This window comes from Pyrus communis, chromosome 10, assembly GCF_041283825.1.
Source record: "Pyrus communis isolate YQ-2024b chromosome 10, ASM4128382v1, whole genome shotgun sequence".
Lineage (NCBI taxonomy): Eukaryota > Viridiplantae > Streptophyta > Magnoliopsida > Rosales > Rosaceae > Pyrus > Pyrus communis.
The window spans coordinates 26170285-26188973 of NC_142574.1; the positions used below are offsets into that span (position 1 = coordinate 26170285).

Genomic DNA, 18689 nt, shown 5'->3' on the forward strand with positions numbered 1-18689 from the left:
ACATGAAAGATGATTTGAGCGATAAACATTAGCAAGGAAGTATCCAAGATGATGACCACCCGAAGCCTCAGTAGGTGGCAATCTTTATTTTTTTGTTTTTAAAAACAAAAATGATACTCTTACTACATAGTTGTACTATCTCTCTATTAGATATAAGACCTACACATGTTGGTGGGCCCTCTATTAGAAAAATGATACAAATATGTGGTAAGTGTAGCATTACTCTTCTAAAAATGAGTTGATGATGAACAGTAACTAATTAGATTTAATTAGGAGAAGAGAGAACGTTAAATTTTGGTTGATCATTAAAAATTATAAAATTACATTGATTGTGGGCTTCAAGAGGATAAAAAAGATTTGGATTGTTAGGAAAAATTAATATTAAGATATTTTAACTTAAGTTAAAATGATTAGTATTGTTGGAAGTGGTGACTAACCAAACTAACATTTGGGTCATTTAGCTAGCTACACAAAGACCTTATTTTGGAAAAACCTAATGTGAAAAACCCAAGGCAAAGAAGAAAGCACCACACCCCTTTCAACTGTCAACTATTACTTACAAAAAGAACTGAAGAAAGCCAAGACGTACGGTTAGATTTGAACCCAATACAAGGTATGGTTGAGAGAGAAACTGCAGCACGCGCGAGCCACTCGATGGGGCAGCCATGTTGCATGCTCCAGGGCAATGGCTCCATGGGATCAACTAGATCAGGTCTTTAAGGTACCGTTTGGTACGTGGGACAGGACGGAACAGAGTGGGACAAGGCGTTCCGTCCCACGTTTGGTGCGCCTAAAACGGGTGGAACGAGCTGTTCCATGGGACGAGTTTTGGGTGAATTTTCGTTCCACCTCACCCTCCTGGAACGACTCGTTCCACATCCATGGAACACAAAACTATAACCTCTCCGTCTCCTTCTTCTTCCTCCTTGTTTCCATCCGAGGGCATCTTTGCTCCCGCTCCGTTCCGTTCCGTCCTGTCCCGTTCTGTCCCGTCCCATCCCGTTCCGTCCCGTCCCGTCTGCATACCAAACGATACCTAATTTCCTCCAAGCACTAGGCCCTCATCACTTAAATCAATTTTTAAGTTAATGAACTAGGGTTCGTTTGGATCTACTCTTAAAATAGCTGAAAGCGTTTTTAGGTAAAGTATTTTTGGATTCCAAAAGTACTTTAAATGTTTTATGTAAGAAACACTAGTTATTTACTTCTTCCAGGAAGCACTTTAAGTGCTTTTTAGGATTTACTTACGTTTTTACTGAAAATTGGTTCCAAAAATATTTTCATCAAAAGCACTTTAAATATTTTCAGTCATTTTAAAAGCATATACAATCGAGCTTCTAATTTATAGTCTAATAATATTTATTTTTTGAAATAAATTTTAAGCTTGAATTCTCATATTCCACTCATGAAATGATTAGAAAACAAAAAAAATTAAAGGCAGTTTAATTATAGTATCTAGATACAGCATTGTCCAAACTCGAGTGGAATGCAGTCCATATATTGGTGGTGCGTCCTTCACATTTTGTCAACATAATAATGGTGTTCATTGGCTAACTGCACGATGATTTTAGCAACGAATTTTTTTTTTAAAAGTACTCTTAAGTCAACAATTATTATTTGCACAGTAGAGTCAACTAACACTGCGGTTTAAGTATTCATTTTTATTTGTAAGTGAGAGGTTAAAGTAGAATTTTGTAAATTGCGATTTGAAACTAATTCATTCATTCTCCCTTAGTGTAAATATAGGGTTTGTGAGTTTGAAACTAATTCATTCATTCACTCCCTTTATATAAAAATAGCGTTATATAAAAAATTATCACCCAGTAGAGTCTCAAAATAAAATTACAAAAACAAAACAAAATGTAAAAGACCCCCAACCCAAAAAATGGAAAAGTCAAATTGCTAAAAAGAGGAGTCCCAGAATTTCTAACAATTCCATGCAAGTTGATCCATTGGACTCAGTTGGTAATTATACATTCCACAAGGCAATACTGTAGACTCCATAAAATCCATATCAAAGTTAGAGCTCCCAAATGAAACATCCATGTTTGTCTGCGCACCATCCAATCCATTGGCCTCCTCATCTTCCACCACTTCACAAGCCTCCTCCTGTTGAGACTGCAATTGTATGTCTTCTGGGTTTGTGGATTTAGTTATGGGTTGAAAGCTCTCATTTACAATATTTTCAAGCTCTGATATTGGATATGAGTGAGAAGTGGAGATTGTTGGGACACTATTTATCCCCATGGACTCTGGTAAAAAAATTGGATTAATTTGCTCCTGGACTGGAGTAGTACTCCAAACAATATTAGGGTTTTGGAATTCATAGGTTGATATGGTTGAGCTTTCGTGATTTGCATTTGGAGATGAAGTAGAAGGTAATGTGAGATAAGGTGCTTCCAATATGTCTATGGAAGTATCTGCTGAGACATGTGAAGAATTTACAGAGAAAACAGAAGATGAAGAAAACATATTGCATGCATGAATATTATTATTGTTGTTGTTGTTGTTGATGATGTTACTAGGGTTAGCTTTGGAAGAAGGGAGAAGATTGTGGGTGTTGGGATCAAAACCTTGTGCAATGAGCTTCTTCTTGATGCATGAGTTCCAAAAATTCTTGACCTCATTGTCTGTTCTACCTGGCAAATGCTTGGCTATCTGAGCCCATTTGTTGCCTAAAATCCTATGAACTTCTACGATGGTTCTCTCTTCTATCTCAGAAAATGAACCCCTCTTGAGATCTGGTCGCAAATAGTTTATCCACCTCAATCTGCAACTCTTTCCACACCTCTCCAAACCTGCAATTAACAATGGAACAAGATCACAAAACGACGTTGTTGAAATTATGAGGATAGAGTTTTCAAACTGGTATGTGGAGAAGGAAACACACTCTAGTCAATTTGGCTAAGCGCCCATATCTCTGCTGAGAGAATATTGATAAAAGTAATTGATGGCTACGGAAATATTCGTACCAGCTAGTTGTGGGACAGAGGTCCATGAACCATGACCATAGGTGTTGATGTGATTCAATAGCTTCTCATCTTCTTCAGGAGACCACAGTCCTCTCTTAACTTTCTGTTTGCTGCAACAGTTATGGCCCATCCTTTTCTGTTGATCCTCAGGCTCTTTCAATATTAATTAGCACACACACCATTGATTGTCATCTAGTCTGGATGTGGCTCGTTTACCTTAAATATGTTTCTTAAACATCCAATTTTAGAAAAAGGTTAACATCTTATTGTAATAGAGAGAGAGAGAGAGAGAGAGAGAGAGAGAGAGAGAGAGAGAGAGAGGACCACTGAGTCTGAGTCTCTCTTTGAGTGTTTTGGTAGCTTCCTAGCCTGTCTCATTCAACTAAATGGGTCTCAATTAACTTGATTGTTACTTTTCTTTAATAATAGTTTGAATCTTACTTGATGAGTACGAAATTACAGAGCATGGTCCTTCCTAAAATGAACTAAGAAATTACAAAGCATGGTCCTCCTTAAAATGAACTGTTTGATTTGTGGAGTAATATTGCAATTAGTAAGGATCATATTTTATCTCTAATCACACTAATACAGAAAAATGATTTCCCACACTCTTTTTCTTCTTCTGCACATGCATATTTATGAAATTCTTCTCAAAAAAATAAAAAAAAACAAATAAATAAAAGTGTGAAAGAAGAATAAAAGCATACGGAAGAAATCACTTCCGTAAATATATTTCAAATGCACATCAATTGTGGTATAATGTGATCAAAGTATGATATATACATATATATATATATATATATATATTATGTATCTAAGGAAATGGAATATACGACCTTATGGCTAAAGGCTCTTTGATCATTAAGCTTCAAGTGCCTTACATATTATGAGAATATTTTTTGTCTATTGAAAAATTGTTATTAGTATTCCAAAATTTCATTCTGCACCCGAAATATGTAAAATTATAAGAGAAGAATAACACCGAGAAGAGTGCGGAACGATTTTTTTAAATTGTCAATAATATCATCATTTCTGTATATAAAGAAATTATTGAATGAAGGATTGAAGTGATTCCCAGCAAACATAGTTAAAAGATGCAAGTTTAAGAAACAGTGAAAAACAATATATAAAGTAATTACTTTACCCCCTAGGTTAATTAAACGTTTGATTTTGATCTTCTTTGCTTTTTTCTTTAAATTTTATAATGAAATCTTGACAAACTCTCTTTCCCAAACGATATGATGTAACCACATCTTTATCAAACATAGAAACATATATAATTGAATCATACTATTTGGAATGAATAGATTTATAATTAATGGTCATTAGTGGGAAGCCTAATGATTTAAAGGTAGCTATATCATTTCCTTCCACACAAACATTTCTATATATGTATACATTTTTATGCCATTTACGTCTTCTAATTTGTAAATCGGAATAGGCCGCATTTGACATACATCCTTGCTTCACTCAACCGTTGCTTGAAGGTTTCAATCATAATTTCTTGGTATCAACGAAGAAGATGATGATTGGATATGTCTCCTTTCAGCGTCTTTCACCCCTGTCCCTTGCTACCTTACTTTCCCTAATTATCCTTTTGTTTAAAACTTAATTAATTAATCGTTTTCCCTCATAAACTAATTTTCTTTAGGAGGAAATCACGTGGAAAAGCAAAAAATTAAAGAACAAACATACTATATTAAACCAGCCAATATATCTTTCCACCTTCTATTATTGTAAAAATTGTCTCCGTTGGCCCCCTAAGAGAGACCATTACACTGAGGGCAACGATAACTTTTTCTTGTTTAGTACAGAAATTGGAAAAGTCCCCTTGTCTTGTCGAACATGAAATAGCACATGTCAGAACACCAAGCTAAAGTGAAGTAATTAGTCTGCTTAATAAACCAAATTAAGCTTGAGTAATATAATACTGATCCTACAAGACTCATTAGGGTGAAAGAAATTCGTTTGCATGAGTAGCCAAGAAATTAGAAAGGTTTGCTAGCTAGAAGGAGAGATATGTAAAGATTAGATTAAACAATTCAGAGATCAAAAGAACATACAATTCACATTATAATTTAATCAAAACCAAATAGTTGTATAACCTGCATTTTTTGCATGGCTAAACAGATCAGAGATCCCTCATCAGAACGATCGAGAGGGGCGCTGTCAGGCTGTTGTCTATTGATTAAAACAATTTATTTCTTAACTTATTAATGGCTCTTATGTCTGAGGAAGTATATCTCTATGAGTCTATAAAATTATCATGTGTCAACGTCACGTAATGAGTGTTACAGATTCATAAGGATATATCCGAAAATTAAGAATCTCTTCCATCATAATTCCCCAAGTCCAATCCCAACTTTTCCCTTTTCTTCATTTGTTGTCATGTGTTGAGTCATCACCCACTGTTCTTTGTCTAACTTTTGGAGTTGCACAGATATGCATGATGCTCAAGCTGGGTAATTAAGGAGATTAAGCTTTTTAGATCCCATGTTTAAGAGTCAAATGAAATATCCTATGATCATCACTAATATCTAACAAGAATGATATGGACCAGTAGTCCATTATAATCTTTCTGCGCATATAGTAATCTTAGTAAGATTATCCTACCGACAGTTTCTATAATCATCTGTTTCTTTTTTTAGCCTTGTGTTTTGATGATCATAACTTTGAAGAAAGTTATGCAAAAGGCAAAACAAGTTGATTATCCCCACTAGTAAAATTATCAATGTAATATATTACTGTTCATCACTCCTATTATTAATTTATAAATTTCTTGCCCTCGCTCCTTTTCATAATCTTTTTGTATTTAATTTTTAATCTTTTTTACTAGAGCGATTAGTGTTAGTCGGTTAAATAGTAATTAGTTGTTAAGAAGGAAAGGAATTGGTGTGATTGAACCTGCACATAATACATACATGATTATTTTCTGCAACAGTAATAAAGCGTCATTTGCTATCTTTCTTTATCTTGTTACTTAATTATCCCTTTGAATATCACTATTTTAATGACTTTATTTTGTTACACTATATATATATATATATATATATATATATATATAGACACATATATACAAGCCCCTTATTCAAAGGGATTTCTATTTTTTTTTTTAAATGAGGATTAGATGTGGGGCCCATTTCACATTGAATTTCAACAACCTAAATCGTCTATTTTGTAAGTTTTATTTCATAGATCATCCGTACAAAAATTCAATTCAATCCGAAACTATTTGCCTATTTAATTATCAAGATAAAATTTCATTGTTTCTTAAGGTGCAACATGAAAAATAGACAGTTCGGATCATTAAAGTTTGATGTGGTGTAGACTCCATAACTAATCCTCATTTTTATAAAAAAAAATGGGGATCTCTTTCCTTAAAGGTTTCATTTATATATAAAACAAACAATATTGTCTACGTTAAGGGGAAGGGGTGGGCTTAGCCTCACAATGAATTTACAATAATATGGTTCAAATTCACCTTTAACAAGAATCGAACATAAACCTATTTTATTATTATCCTTATCGATCCCACCTTTATTCACCACTCGGGCTAACTCTAAGGGCTTCTAGTGACCTTCTTTTTACCCAATATATTATTTCAAGGTGTCATTGGCTAAAATTTGCCTCCCCTTGTTGTGTGCTTCTGCCCACTTGTTTCCTTTTTGGGGTTGTATGGACGGAAACCTTGTGACCAAATACAATTACATTACCTTGACAAACATAATCTATGCACTCAAAAGTCAAAACACATGCCAATAAGGAAAATGGAAAATATGCGCAGCTTACCTCTTATTTAGAATTAATCTTCACGATTAGGTAAGAATTCTCAATATTGCACTGCCTATCAATTGGATGCAGTGAACAATTTGGGTACGTAGAGGTGGCTTACTGGTCTAAACAAGTGTACCACAAGAACACCAAGAGAATATAAGATCGGAATGCCTATGATTAATGCTTTTATATTTATATGATATGGGTTTTGAATCTTTTGATATATATCATCAAGGTTTGCTCTATATTTTAGACATGCATGCATGCAGGTAGGTTTCTTATGTTGGCAATTGCCAATGTCTTGTAAACATGATTAACAAAACTCTGAATGATAAACATCACAGCTCATGACCCAAAACCTAGAAGCCTTGTAGAATAATTTCATGAAATACTGATTGACATATACAATGATTTTTTATATATGGATACATATTCTGCACTAATTGGGTTTTAGATAGAGAGAGAGGGATCTCAGAAGTGGCAGATACAACTACTAAAAGGATAGAAATACGTTATGATAGTTTCAGCTTTGAAGAAACAAGGAAAAAGGATAAGGATATGAAGTGTTCAAGTGAATAATCAAATTGTTTACACTTCAAATTAATTAATAGATATTGTATGCGAAAACACACCTTAATTATATACAGATATTGTAAGAGAATGTATGCTTTTGGTTGTCTAATTTGACTAGCAGCCATTGATTGCTTGACATATATTATATCCATTAAAATAATTATTAGTTACATTAATCTGTCTCTATAGTATACGTTGTTCCACTTTTTGGAATTTTTGAGGAGGCCACGCTTTGTTTTGGTTCTTTACAGCTACCGTGTAATGGCTATCTTACAGCTAGCCATGGAAAAAAGAATGGTACTCCAACTGATAGATTGATTCATTTGGATTATTGGATGTAACTTGATTAGTTTCCTCACAACCATGCACATAATGTTGCAGATAAGGGGAAGTGTGAGTAATATTTTCTTGTGAAAAATGGGATTGTTGAGTTTTCACAAGATTTTTTGCTTGCTCATAAAGAAAAATGTTACAACTTATTTAGAAATAGTTTTACCATTCATTAAGTCACATAAGCAACTTTTTATCTAATTTTTAAACCGAAACATTAAAAAAAAAAGTAAAAAAAAAACTAGCAGTATTGGTTTGGCTTCAGTTAGGGACTGTTTGCATTAAAAATACTTAATTATTTGGTTGGAAGTACATTTTGCTTTGATTATTGATTTCTTGCGCTCTTCTCAGTTGGTGCCTTGGCAATTGAGGGTGAGTAGGGAAACTGTTTGCATCGAATTCCCCAAATTCATTTTGGGTCTTCTCACATTTGTAGGGAAAATAATCGAGTTGCTGATGCTCTAGCAAATCATGGCACCTCTTCAACTGATCTTATTTGGTGAGATTCTTCTCCTACTTTTATTCTTTCATATTATTATCGAGATTAAGTGTGTCTTCCAAGCTATCGTTTTCAATAGGTTTTCATTTATTGACATTATTTTGTTTGCTTGTTTTTCATGGCCTTCTTTCATTGCCATGGTTAGGCTTCATGTACTCCTTGCCATAAATTGTATTTTCTTTTTTATTAATGAAATTATCACTTAATCACTTTTCATGATAACAATGTTGGAGTAGATTGACTTTGTGAATTTAATTAAAACATATATATATACACACCCACTAAGACGTTGAAAGAATAAAATAAATATATATACTTATCGCTTGTTAAATTATCATTTTTCAGTTTGAATGATTGTTTGCACAGTTGATATATTGGAAGAAGAACCTAAAGTTAAGTGTTGCATTTTATCTGACGACCTTTTTTTAGGCAGCGATAGTGCATGTGGGGGGGAATCAAAATGAGGAGATGCAAGTGAGAGACATTACTTCACGTAGAGGTGATAAATTACCACGTTAGGTTGTTAATCGGTACTCGTTAAGATCTGTTTAATTGGATATCACCATAATACATATGAGATATTTGTAATGATGATAATGGTGTTAGGTGAAATCAAATTAGATGAGTCTTAATAAATACCCATTAACAACTCTATGGTTTAATCTGCCACCTCTAACTTCATGTAATGGTGATGATGGTGTTAACATCCGTTTAATTTGATACCCATTAACAACTCTATTGGCACGTTTACGTACCTGTAATCGGAATCAAAATGTGGAATTGAATTCCGATTACGAAGTGCTTTAGTGTTTACTAAATCTAAAGGAATTGAAAAAGTGGTGGGACCCTAAAAAATTTTGAAATTCAATTCCTTCTTTTGGAGAAATTGGACTCTTTGGAGAAATTGGACTCTTGAGATCTATGAGGTATTTCCATTCCGCCTGCTATGGGGAATCTAGAATACAAATTTTCTACCACTTATACCCTCACTTTATTTTTAAAATTGTAGCACTACCCTTTGCATTAACACAGAAGATCCACCTACTGCTGTCCAACGATAATGTCCAGTGCTACTCCCTCTCCCAACACCGCAACCACCAATGCCCAGCATGCAACCCAAACCCACTACTCCCACTTTCCGCCATATCTCTATGTTTCCCCAGGAAAATTTTGAAATCAAAATGCACTGGGTTAGAGAGAGAGAGAGAGAGAGAGAGAGAGAGATATATATATATATATATATATATATATATATATATATATATATAGAAAAGAAGAATAAGAGAAAGAGGGAATGAGGGACTTACAGTGGAGTTTATTTGCCATCAAATGCCCAAGACTTGAAATAGATAAACTTGAAATCATAATGGAATGGATTGAGATAGCGAGAGGTGGCGGTGAGGAGTGGGTTCTTCAAGAAGAGAAAGATAAGATTGGTTTGGGGTTGAGTTATTTTTTATTTAAATAAATACATATTCACTTTTTTTTAATGAATTATTATATAAAATTTTGTTATATAGATTTTGAATAAGGGCATTTTTGTAATCATATTGAATTATATTATGATTCTAATGAATTAGTAAACACTTGAATAAAATCAATACTTTTTTTACTTCGATTCCAGAAAATTTAAGTAAACAACTTTAACAGGAATTAGCTTTAACAGGAATCCAATTCTAACTCCTCCCTATTCTAACTCCTCATCAATTCAATTCTTCCTCAATTCAATTCCTCTCATTCTAATTACGGATTAGTAAACGAGGCATATGGTTTAATATGCAAACTCTAACTTCATGCATGGTCTGCCATGATCATTGCACGTACGTACCTTATTGCTGTTTCGGACTATGGTAAATGAGAAGGTCCGAGGGATTGCATTCTCTGTTTTATCCTCTTGTTTGGGTGGTTGCTGGGGAAATCAGTTCATGGGCTAATGGTCAAGAACCAATGTGAGCTCTGAGTGGAACTTGGTACTACATTGGTTTGACATATAGGCTAAGGAGAAAATTTTCAATGTGCCTAAAGGACAGGTAGTACGTGTCATTATATAAATCGAGAAAAGTTTTATTTTTTAAGAAGTTAAAATTTTAATAATACATATATAATAATACATATTTTATTACCTCGTGTTTTGGACACACAGAAAATTTCTCTTATTCTTAGTGTAAATGTCGCGTCGGGTCGTGGAATGCATTGATTTGCGGATCAGCAGAACGTGGCTCCAGCAGAGCAGCATTGTCTTTGTATGGGACCAGGATCCTCTCCTAATAGGATCCTCATGATCAAGAGATGTAGGCCGTTGGATATTCATCCAACGGTTACAAATAGGGGTCACTTTAAAGTTATAATAATTATAACCGTTGGATTTTCAATTAACGACCCACATCCCTTGGTCATGAGGATCCTCATCCTTAGATTAGGAGAGGATCCTGATCCCTTTGTATGCGGAGATGCAACAAACCGGTATGGAGCCTAATGAAGTGACTTTCACAGGGATTCTTAGGACTTTCACAGGAATTTTTGACAAGGCAAATGTTAGATATTTTATCTCTAATCAAATTTACGCCGTACTGTGATGCTTATGGTTGATCGATGAGTGTCTCCGAAGCAATGTATTTTTTTTTAGCTAGGGATTAGTTTGAATTTATAAAAAAAATTGCAAGCAACTAAAACGGCAATACCGCATGCACAAGGGAGCGCGCGCTATCTACAAACAAAGCCATGCAATCCCTCGTCATCTCTCTCTCGAACCATCTTATAAAACCCAAAAGCAAATACCACGCCTCCTTCTCTTGCTTTCTCAAAACCTACAATTCATGGGCTTCCGCTATCCGAAATGCTTCTTCCCCCCACAATGCTCTGCACATCTACTCTCAAATGCACCGAAATTCGATTCCTTTCGATACCTTCTCCGTCCTCTTTACGCTAAAATCGTGTACCCAGTTGAAGAACCACGCAATCATTCAACACCTCCATGCCCATGTAATCAAACTTGGGTTTTGCACCCATGTATATGTGGCCACTTCGCTTCTCCATGCGTACGTTGTTGTGTCGTTTGTGGATGCATGCCTACTGTTCGATGAAATTCCTGAGAAGAACACGGTCACGTGGAACACGATGATTGCGGGGTTTTCGAGGTCGGGGGATGTGGAAAGAGCGCGTTTGGTTTTTGAGGAAATGCCGTTGAGAGATGTTGCGTCGTGGTCCGCCATGATAGCTGCGTACGTGAACAATGGCAAGCACGAGCGTGGTTTATCGTTGTTTCGGGATATGGTGATGGATGAAGGTTTGAAGCCTGACCAAGTGAGTGTGGGCTCAGTTTTATCGGGTTGTGCCCACTTGGGTTCTCTTGGTTTGTTGGTGGGGAAATCAGTTCATGGGTTGATGGCTAAGAACGGGTGGGAATTGAATGTGGAAATTGGTACGATATTGGTTGACATGTATGCTAAGTGTGGGTTTTTGAAGGGAGCTGCACAGGTTTTTGAATTGATGCAAGAAAGGAATGTCATGACTTGGACCGCTTTGATTTGTGGATCGGCACAACATGGCTACAGCAAAGCAGCATTGTCTTTGTTTGAGATGATGCAAAAAGCCAGTGTAAGAGCTAATGAACTGACCTTTACTGGAGTTCTGAGTGCTTGTGTGCATACAGGACTAGTTGAGGAGGGCCGGAAATATTTCAAGATGATCGAAGAAAGTGGCTTGGAGCCTAGAATACAGCATTACGGATGCATGGTTGATTTGTACGGCAAGGCAGGACTGTTAGAGGAAGCTTATGAGGTTATTATGAAAATGAGTCTAGAGCCCAATGTCGTTATTTGGACTGCTTTTTTATCTGCTTGTAAGGAGCATAAACAGTTTGAGATGGCAGAACGAGTGGTTGAGCAGGTCATGAAGATGGTAAAACCAGAGAACGATGGTGGGGTTTATTCTCTCCTCTCGAATTTGTATGCTTTGGGTGGGAAGTGGGATGATGCAGAAAGAGTGAGGAATTTGATGAACAACCAACATGTGAGGAAGGTCGGAGCATCTAGTTTTGTTAGAAGTGGATAGCAGAAAGTTTACATTCCATCTGTCCTTGGACAAGCCATGAAATCTACCTGGATTGTCCTAACTTGGGGTGAGCTTTCAATATTATTACAGGGTTTACTTGTTTGAGCGACAATAATACGTTGTTCGGAAAATAACATTGTCTGGTTTGATTGTTATAAGTTCAAATACTGATGAGATGGTGGATAGAATCTGACTGATATCGATACTAATTTTCCAGGTAAATGAACATTGACCTCCGGCACATTGATCAAATTTAAGCTGTCTGTATCACGTGCAAACGGTTGATCGGATTTGTCTCCTCAATGTACTGTAGGAGTTACATTTTGTACCTTCTTGCAGACCACTTTGTTGCTGTTTCCACCCCTTTTTTCCCACAATTTTTCATTCATAAAGGCAATCATTGTTGCTTTAGTGTACATATTGTATTAGTTATCAGGGAAAAAGTAAAAGGCAATTAGCAGGAATGATCATATTTTGACGTTTAGTTGCAGAAATGATAGTGTTGTTTTAGTGTACATATTCTATATCTTTGTTTCTTCACTAATACTGCAATGGGATCAAAAGAATTACACTCATCTGCATCCTTTATTAATTTGACTGCTAAAATAAGTAGAAACAACCAGAACACATACACCCACCAAGATGGACAAAGGCCGGCACAGCCGGCAAACAACCAAACGTAACCAAAAAGACTATTTCCTAGAGTCTAGGAACTGGTGTTGGCCATCATGGGAGTGCAAATGCGTAGGCCTCTCTCCAAGAACAGCTATCATATGGAGACTTTGCAGCTATCTCTGACTCTAACATTCCCTCACGAAGGTTGCTCATGACAATGTGTTCATTGAACTTGAAATACACGATATCTTGATTATTCGGGTGGAAACTTAGAATCTCAACCATGCCGCTCCTGTTTACCTGTTCAGAAAACAAAGGAATATCATCGAAAGGCAAGGAAATTATGTCGAACAACCATTCAAATTTCCCATCTCCCTCACGTGCCTCTTGTAGTTTCAGCTCCCAAACACTGAATGGGAAAATCGGCACCCAATCCAACCGTGCACATCCGCAGACACCCTCCGTAGACACCTAGATACCAATTCTTTACTCGTCCACCAAAAAAAGTCGCAGGCTCCTTAATGAAACGGCATTTAGCAATATTATCACCACTACTACTACGAAGGAATGGATTCAACTCAAATTTACATTCAGATAAATTATGCACCCAATAAAACATTCTGTTGTGAGCAACGGCTGCGTATAACGTAAAATCCAAACCATCGTTGTTGCGTATGTGCTTTATTTGTTGTGGGCTAAATGACATAGCCAACTCTTTCCATTCACCACTTGTCTCAGAAGAGATCATCTCCACATGGTAGCTACCATCTGACCAATTCCGAATTAATCGTACAATCATCCACCTATACTCAGTATTAAGCTGTATGATATCAAAACTTGTACCGCTACTGTCTTCTTCAGAGGAGTGGTTATAGTATGGATCATACATGAATCCCACTCTCAGAGGTTCAATCTTACCATTGTGGACTGGAGGGGTGGGAGGAAGAGCAACCCATTGCTTGGTGTATGGATTGCAGATGTAGTAATCCCCTTAAACCCAACCTGTTGTACAGCACAGAACCAAGTCATTATAGGTAGCTAGAACAATTTGTTCTCCGTCTTCGTTGTCACCAAAACCAGGAAGGAAACTTAAAGAGAGATTGCTTGTTTGGAACACTGGAGGGTTGGACGTTGTAAAGACTTCAGTTTTGCGCTCCTCCATATCGCTAAAGGCAAATACAACGAGAGTACTTGGAATGGGGGCTTATGTCGATTGCTTTGGAGACATAGAAAATGGCGAACAAAAGAAGGATCAGAGATGAGATGGAACCAACGCTTCGACACACTTGTTCACTGAAGAACAACTTTACTGCAAGGAAGTCGACAAAGGATCTCAACCAACAACGGGTCAGGAAGATCATCAATACAATTCTTCATGAGCGATCAACTTGGTGGTGATATCTTTTTGGTACCATTCTGCTGCGTTAATATTTACTTTTGGTAGCAGTATCCAAAGAACGCTGATAGGGTTAGGGTTTTCGACTTTCGTAAGATCAGAGAAACATAAACTGGAACGAAAGTTGGGGAAATTTATAATTTTATACCAATGCCACCTGAACTTTTACTGATTTGCAAAGTATCACCTGAAAGAAAAATAAAGATTGCTTAAAGAATTCCGTTAAAATTAGCAGGTGGCTCAGTTTCTAGGGATTTAATTTATTCACTGATGAAAAAGCATAAACAGATATATATGGGGTAATCTTTGACAAACAAACACAGGAACTCCAGAAAAAAAATAAAAAAACAATATAATGGACTGCACACACCTTGAACAAGCTCTCATGCTGCAGGACTGAAATCTTGTATCCCTGGGAGTGGGAGGTGAAGCAGAGAGAGATGCTGGGGAGAGGGAGGTCGGGAGATCGAAGGAAGCTTGGTGTACGGGGGAAGTTTGGAATATCTTCATATGACATGTAGATATGGATTCAGATTGATCCGACCCGAATTCAATATAATTAACTGGATATAAATTGAGATTTCCAGTTTGATAGTCCATAGATTCTAATATTGATCAAAGCGTATGTAATCCGACTTAATATAACATCTTATTTATTTGTTATGTAATTTAGGTTAATTTCAGTTTACTATATTGAAGTTTCGTAGTTTTCAACATTTGATACATGAAGTTTTTTTCATCCCAAAGTCATACCTCAAGTCTTAATTTTAGGACAGTTTCATATATCTGTTAATTTTTTCGTTAGAATTTCTGTTAACTAATGTTGTGATGCTCATAACTAATCGTCACATGTCAATATGGCCCACTTCAATATTAAAAAATTAAATAAAAAAAACAAAAACATAAAAAATAAAAAAAAAGCCCCACTCGTGTTCTACCTGACCCAACCCCCTCCCTTTCGTCTTCTATGTTGGGGTTGCTGGCGACCCCCGTGACAAGAAACAGAAGACCAAAACCCACGTCATGAAGCGGCACCCCCACCCCCCCCCCCCCCCCCCCCCCCCCCCCAACCTCCCTTCATCACCCTCTCTCTCTGGGCAACCTACAATATCAAATGTAGGAACCCCCACCTTCCTTCCTTCATTCCTGCGACATGCATCTACGCCTCCCCTATTTAGATCTTCGATTCCTCCACAACCCTGATTCTTCTCGTCCCTTCACCAATGGAAATTAGGTTTTTTTTTTTTTTTTTTTTCCTTTCTTTCTTTGTAATCTGGAGCAGCGGAGAGCGAGAAATGGGTAGAAATTAAGATTTTACAAATTATAATTTGAGTGTGTTAGAGGAGGTTGCAGAGAGGGATTTTAGAGAGAGGGGAATGGGGAAGAAATTGTGGTAGGAGGAGAAATATCCACATGGGTTAGGCTTGAAGGGATTTTAGAGAGAGAGAGAGAGAGAAAGAGGGGGATGGGGAAGAAATTACAGAGGGAAGAAGGAAGGTGGGGGAAGGTTGGGGGAGACTGGTGGTGAAGGAGGAAAGCTGGGGGAGAGGGTGCGGGTTGTAGAGGGAAGAAGAGAGGGAGGGCCGGAGGGGGTTGGGGGGAGAAGAGGGTGGGTTATCCATTTTTTTTTTTAATATTGAAGTGGGCCCATATTGACACGTGGCGCTCAGTTATTGTCCACGTGGGCGCCACATCATCAGTTAACAGAAGTTTTAACGGAAAACTTGTGGTTGTATGAAACTGTCCCAAAATTAAGACTTGAGGTATGACTCTGGGATGAAAAAAATTTCATGTACCAAATGTTAAAAACCACGAAATTTCAAGGTAGTAAACTGAGATTAACTCTATAATTTAATAAATAATTTTAATCCTCAGTGGTAAAATGGAAGTCTAATACTATGTGAATTGTTTTTCTAGTGTGTGTATTTTTTGTTCTGTAGATAAAGAAGAAGACTACGACATTTATGGCCATTGAACACCATAAACTTCTCAATTCCCTTCCTCTTTCTTTCTACTCCTCACTTAACCGATCATCTAAGTTTTATTCGTTTTTGGTTCTCACTTTAAATTGGAGAAAATTTTGTTTGTAGTTGTAACATTGTCATTAGCCTACGTGTTATAGTATTAGTGAGCGACAAGTTTATATTTCAGAATATAATACACACAAGTTATAACATAGGTAGATTGTAATATTATGTGGCGGTGTAGTGGTCAGACGAAAAAACTTTTCCTTAAATTGTTAGTGCATTGCCCTTAACCAACTCGGATGAGATCATGAGAGACATGGCCAAATCTCATTCATCCCCGAATTTCGGGCACACTATTACTTGTAAATTGTAAGGATATTTTAGGAATTGGTGTAGAGACATTGAAATCGACATTTTTTTTAAGTGAGTAGTGATTTTCACACTCAAGAGACATAAATAAACTTGGGCATATATAATAAATGGGTGTGAAAATAATTTTTCTTATTCAATCCTAAAGCTAAGAAAAAGCGAAGAGTGCAGAGGAGAAAACGAGTGCGAAAATCACTTCATTTTGATGAATAAACTCAGGGTTAAAACGGAAAATTCAAAAGAACAGCAATCCACCCCCAACTAAGGAACTAACTCGATAGGGCTCTCCCGAAGCTATAAAATCAAACGTGAAATCCGAATCTTGCCCTTTTCGCGTTTCGCAAAACCCTAAACCCAAAATCAAAAGAGGCAACGGCGGTGCAGAAACAATGGCGAAGTCGATGAGATGCAAGAGAGAGAAGAGGCTGAGAGCCATTCGGAGAGAGATGGTGGAGCCCTACTACGACAAGAAAGACGAAGCTAAGCTCGCTGCCCAGGAAGCTGCCCTCGCTGCCCCCAAGCTGCCCGTACGGCCCCCGCCTAAATCCACCTCTGCTATGGAGGTCACCACCACTGACGGCGCCTCCGCATCCACAAGCAACATGGGTATGCTCTCTTTTGCTCGATACCCATTTCAATTTTGTGCTAAATTCACTTACCCATGTTCTAATTTGTGCTTAATTTGTTGGAAATTATGTGGTTCCACCCATTTTTCTTCATGTTTTAAATACCCATTTGCTAGTTTTGCTTAAATTTCTATCAATCCGCTTGCTTTTTGTGATGCCCTGCTCTTGCAATGTGATATTTCGATATATATTGGTTGGAAAAAAAAAAAAAAAAAAAAAAAAAGGTCTTTTATTGCTAGCTCTTACCATATATGCATCCAAAGATTGACAGATAGTACATGTTTTCTGATGGAATTATAGTTTAGGGGAAAAAACTGAAATTTATTCAGCAACAAAAGGAGGAAAAAAAAAATCTTTTCAGTCCCACACTTTCTTTACAAAGTCTATAAATTGGACTTCTTGTGAAGAGTGATATTTTGGTTGTAAAAATAACTAGACTAGGTTTATATTTCCGAAAGATACTATTTGAGAAGTGAGATAACTTGCTTAAACACCAGGCAGAAGCTTTTAGTATGGTACTTTCTTGGAATTTAATTTCCGTTTACAGCATGATTCCGATGCTTGGTCAGGTAGTCTGAATTCACAGTGGATGTTAACGTAAAATGAACAAATAGGCAAACAAACAAATAGAATTAGATGGTGGCCAGGGGTGCCTTGTTTCAGCAGTTTGTTTCAAGCTACGTGGAATTTTTGTTTCTGCATCCCTTGGTGTTGGATATCTGCTCTAACTTTAACCAACTCATGTCTTCAGAAAGTTTCTTAAGCGAGATAAATGAGTAGGTCATTTGGTGGGAATTATTGGCACCATGGGTTTGTAGCATAATTAATTAATAATATACTCGATCACGCATTTGGCTTGCTCATTTTTCGAAGAATTTAAGTGAGTTCTTTTAGTTATTGTTTAGGTTGTATTCGCATATTCTTATTCATAAATGTAATTGTATGATGCCTGCATTTTTTATGTTTATATTATGCAGGCAAGACTTGATTTATGAAGTTTGAGTGTTCTTGTTGAGATGCATAGCAATTCGCATTGTTGTTGACATATAGTATTTTCTAGCTACTCAGCTTCAGTTAATTTATCTGTCAGCTGTTTTCAAGTTTAACCATCTGGATGTTGTATTCTTCAAATAGATGTGGACGTGGATGCTGTCAATGAAAGAATAGCTGCATTGAAGCCTGCTGGTGGGGTAGGCAAGAAATCTAAAAGGGTATTCAAGGTGGGCAAAAGAAGGCGCCACGGCAAGGGAGGAAAGGTAAAGAGGCGTCATATTTAACTCTTTGAGAGAAGATCAGAATGCCCAGTTGTAGCCCAATGCGATTACATTATCTTTAAGGCCGTCTTGTGTTCGGGTTTTGTTTTATAGATATTTGAGAGTTATCGTCTGAAAATGTAATCAAGCGCATGTTACATGTTAACTTTGGATTTAAGCAGCATTTATGGATGCCCTTCAGTTGAAATTACCCTTGTTCTCTGGGGATCCAAACTGTTAATGCCATTTTGTTCTGTTGCCA

The 18689-nt window shown here is 36.7% G+C and overlaps 3 protein-coding genes and 1 pseudogene across 3 annotated transcripts; 2 read left to right on the forward strand and 2 right to left on the reverse strand.

Annotated features, from left to right (window-relative positions):
• Positions 1-1784: 1784 nt before the first annotated feature.
• On the reverse strand, positions 1785-3265 carry LOC137728470 (uncharacterized). The gene is made up of 2 exons (XM_068467250.2): positions 2973-3265; positions 1785-2798 (listed from the first exon to the last, which is right to left on the reverse strand). Exons 1-2 carry the CDS (start codon positions 3100-3102, stop codon positions 1927-1929), a joined length of 1002 nt encoding a protein of 333 aa, XP_068323351.2. The 5' UTR covers positions 3103-3265; the 3' UTR covers positions 1785-1926.
• Positions 3266-10731: 7466 nt separating this feature from the next.
• On the forward strand, positions 10732-12695 carry LOC137730345 (pentatricopeptide repeat-containing protein At5g66520). The gene is made up of 2 exons (XM_068469409.2): positions 10732-12268; positions 12419-12695. The coding sequence occupies exon 1, from the start codon at positions 10870-10872 to the stop codon at positions 12199-12201; it is 1332 nt and encodes a 443-aa protein (XP_068325510.2). The 5' UTR covers positions 10732-10869; the 3' UTR covers positions 12202-12268; positions 12419-12695.
• Positions 12696-12767: 72 nt separating this feature from the next.
• LOC137730248 (uncharacterized) lies at positions 12768-14326 on the reverse strand (annotated as a pseudogene).
• Positions 14327-16686: 2360 nt separating this feature from the next.
• On the forward strand, positions 16687-18689 carry LOC137729448 (uncharacterized). The gene is made up of 2 exons (XM_068468397.2): positions 16687-17154; positions 18309-18689. The coding sequence occupies exons 1-2, from the start codon at positions 16938-16940 to the stop codon at positions 18449-18451; spliced, it is 360 nt and encodes a 119-aa protein (XP_068324498.2). The 5' UTR covers positions 16687-16937; the 3' UTR covers positions 18452-18689.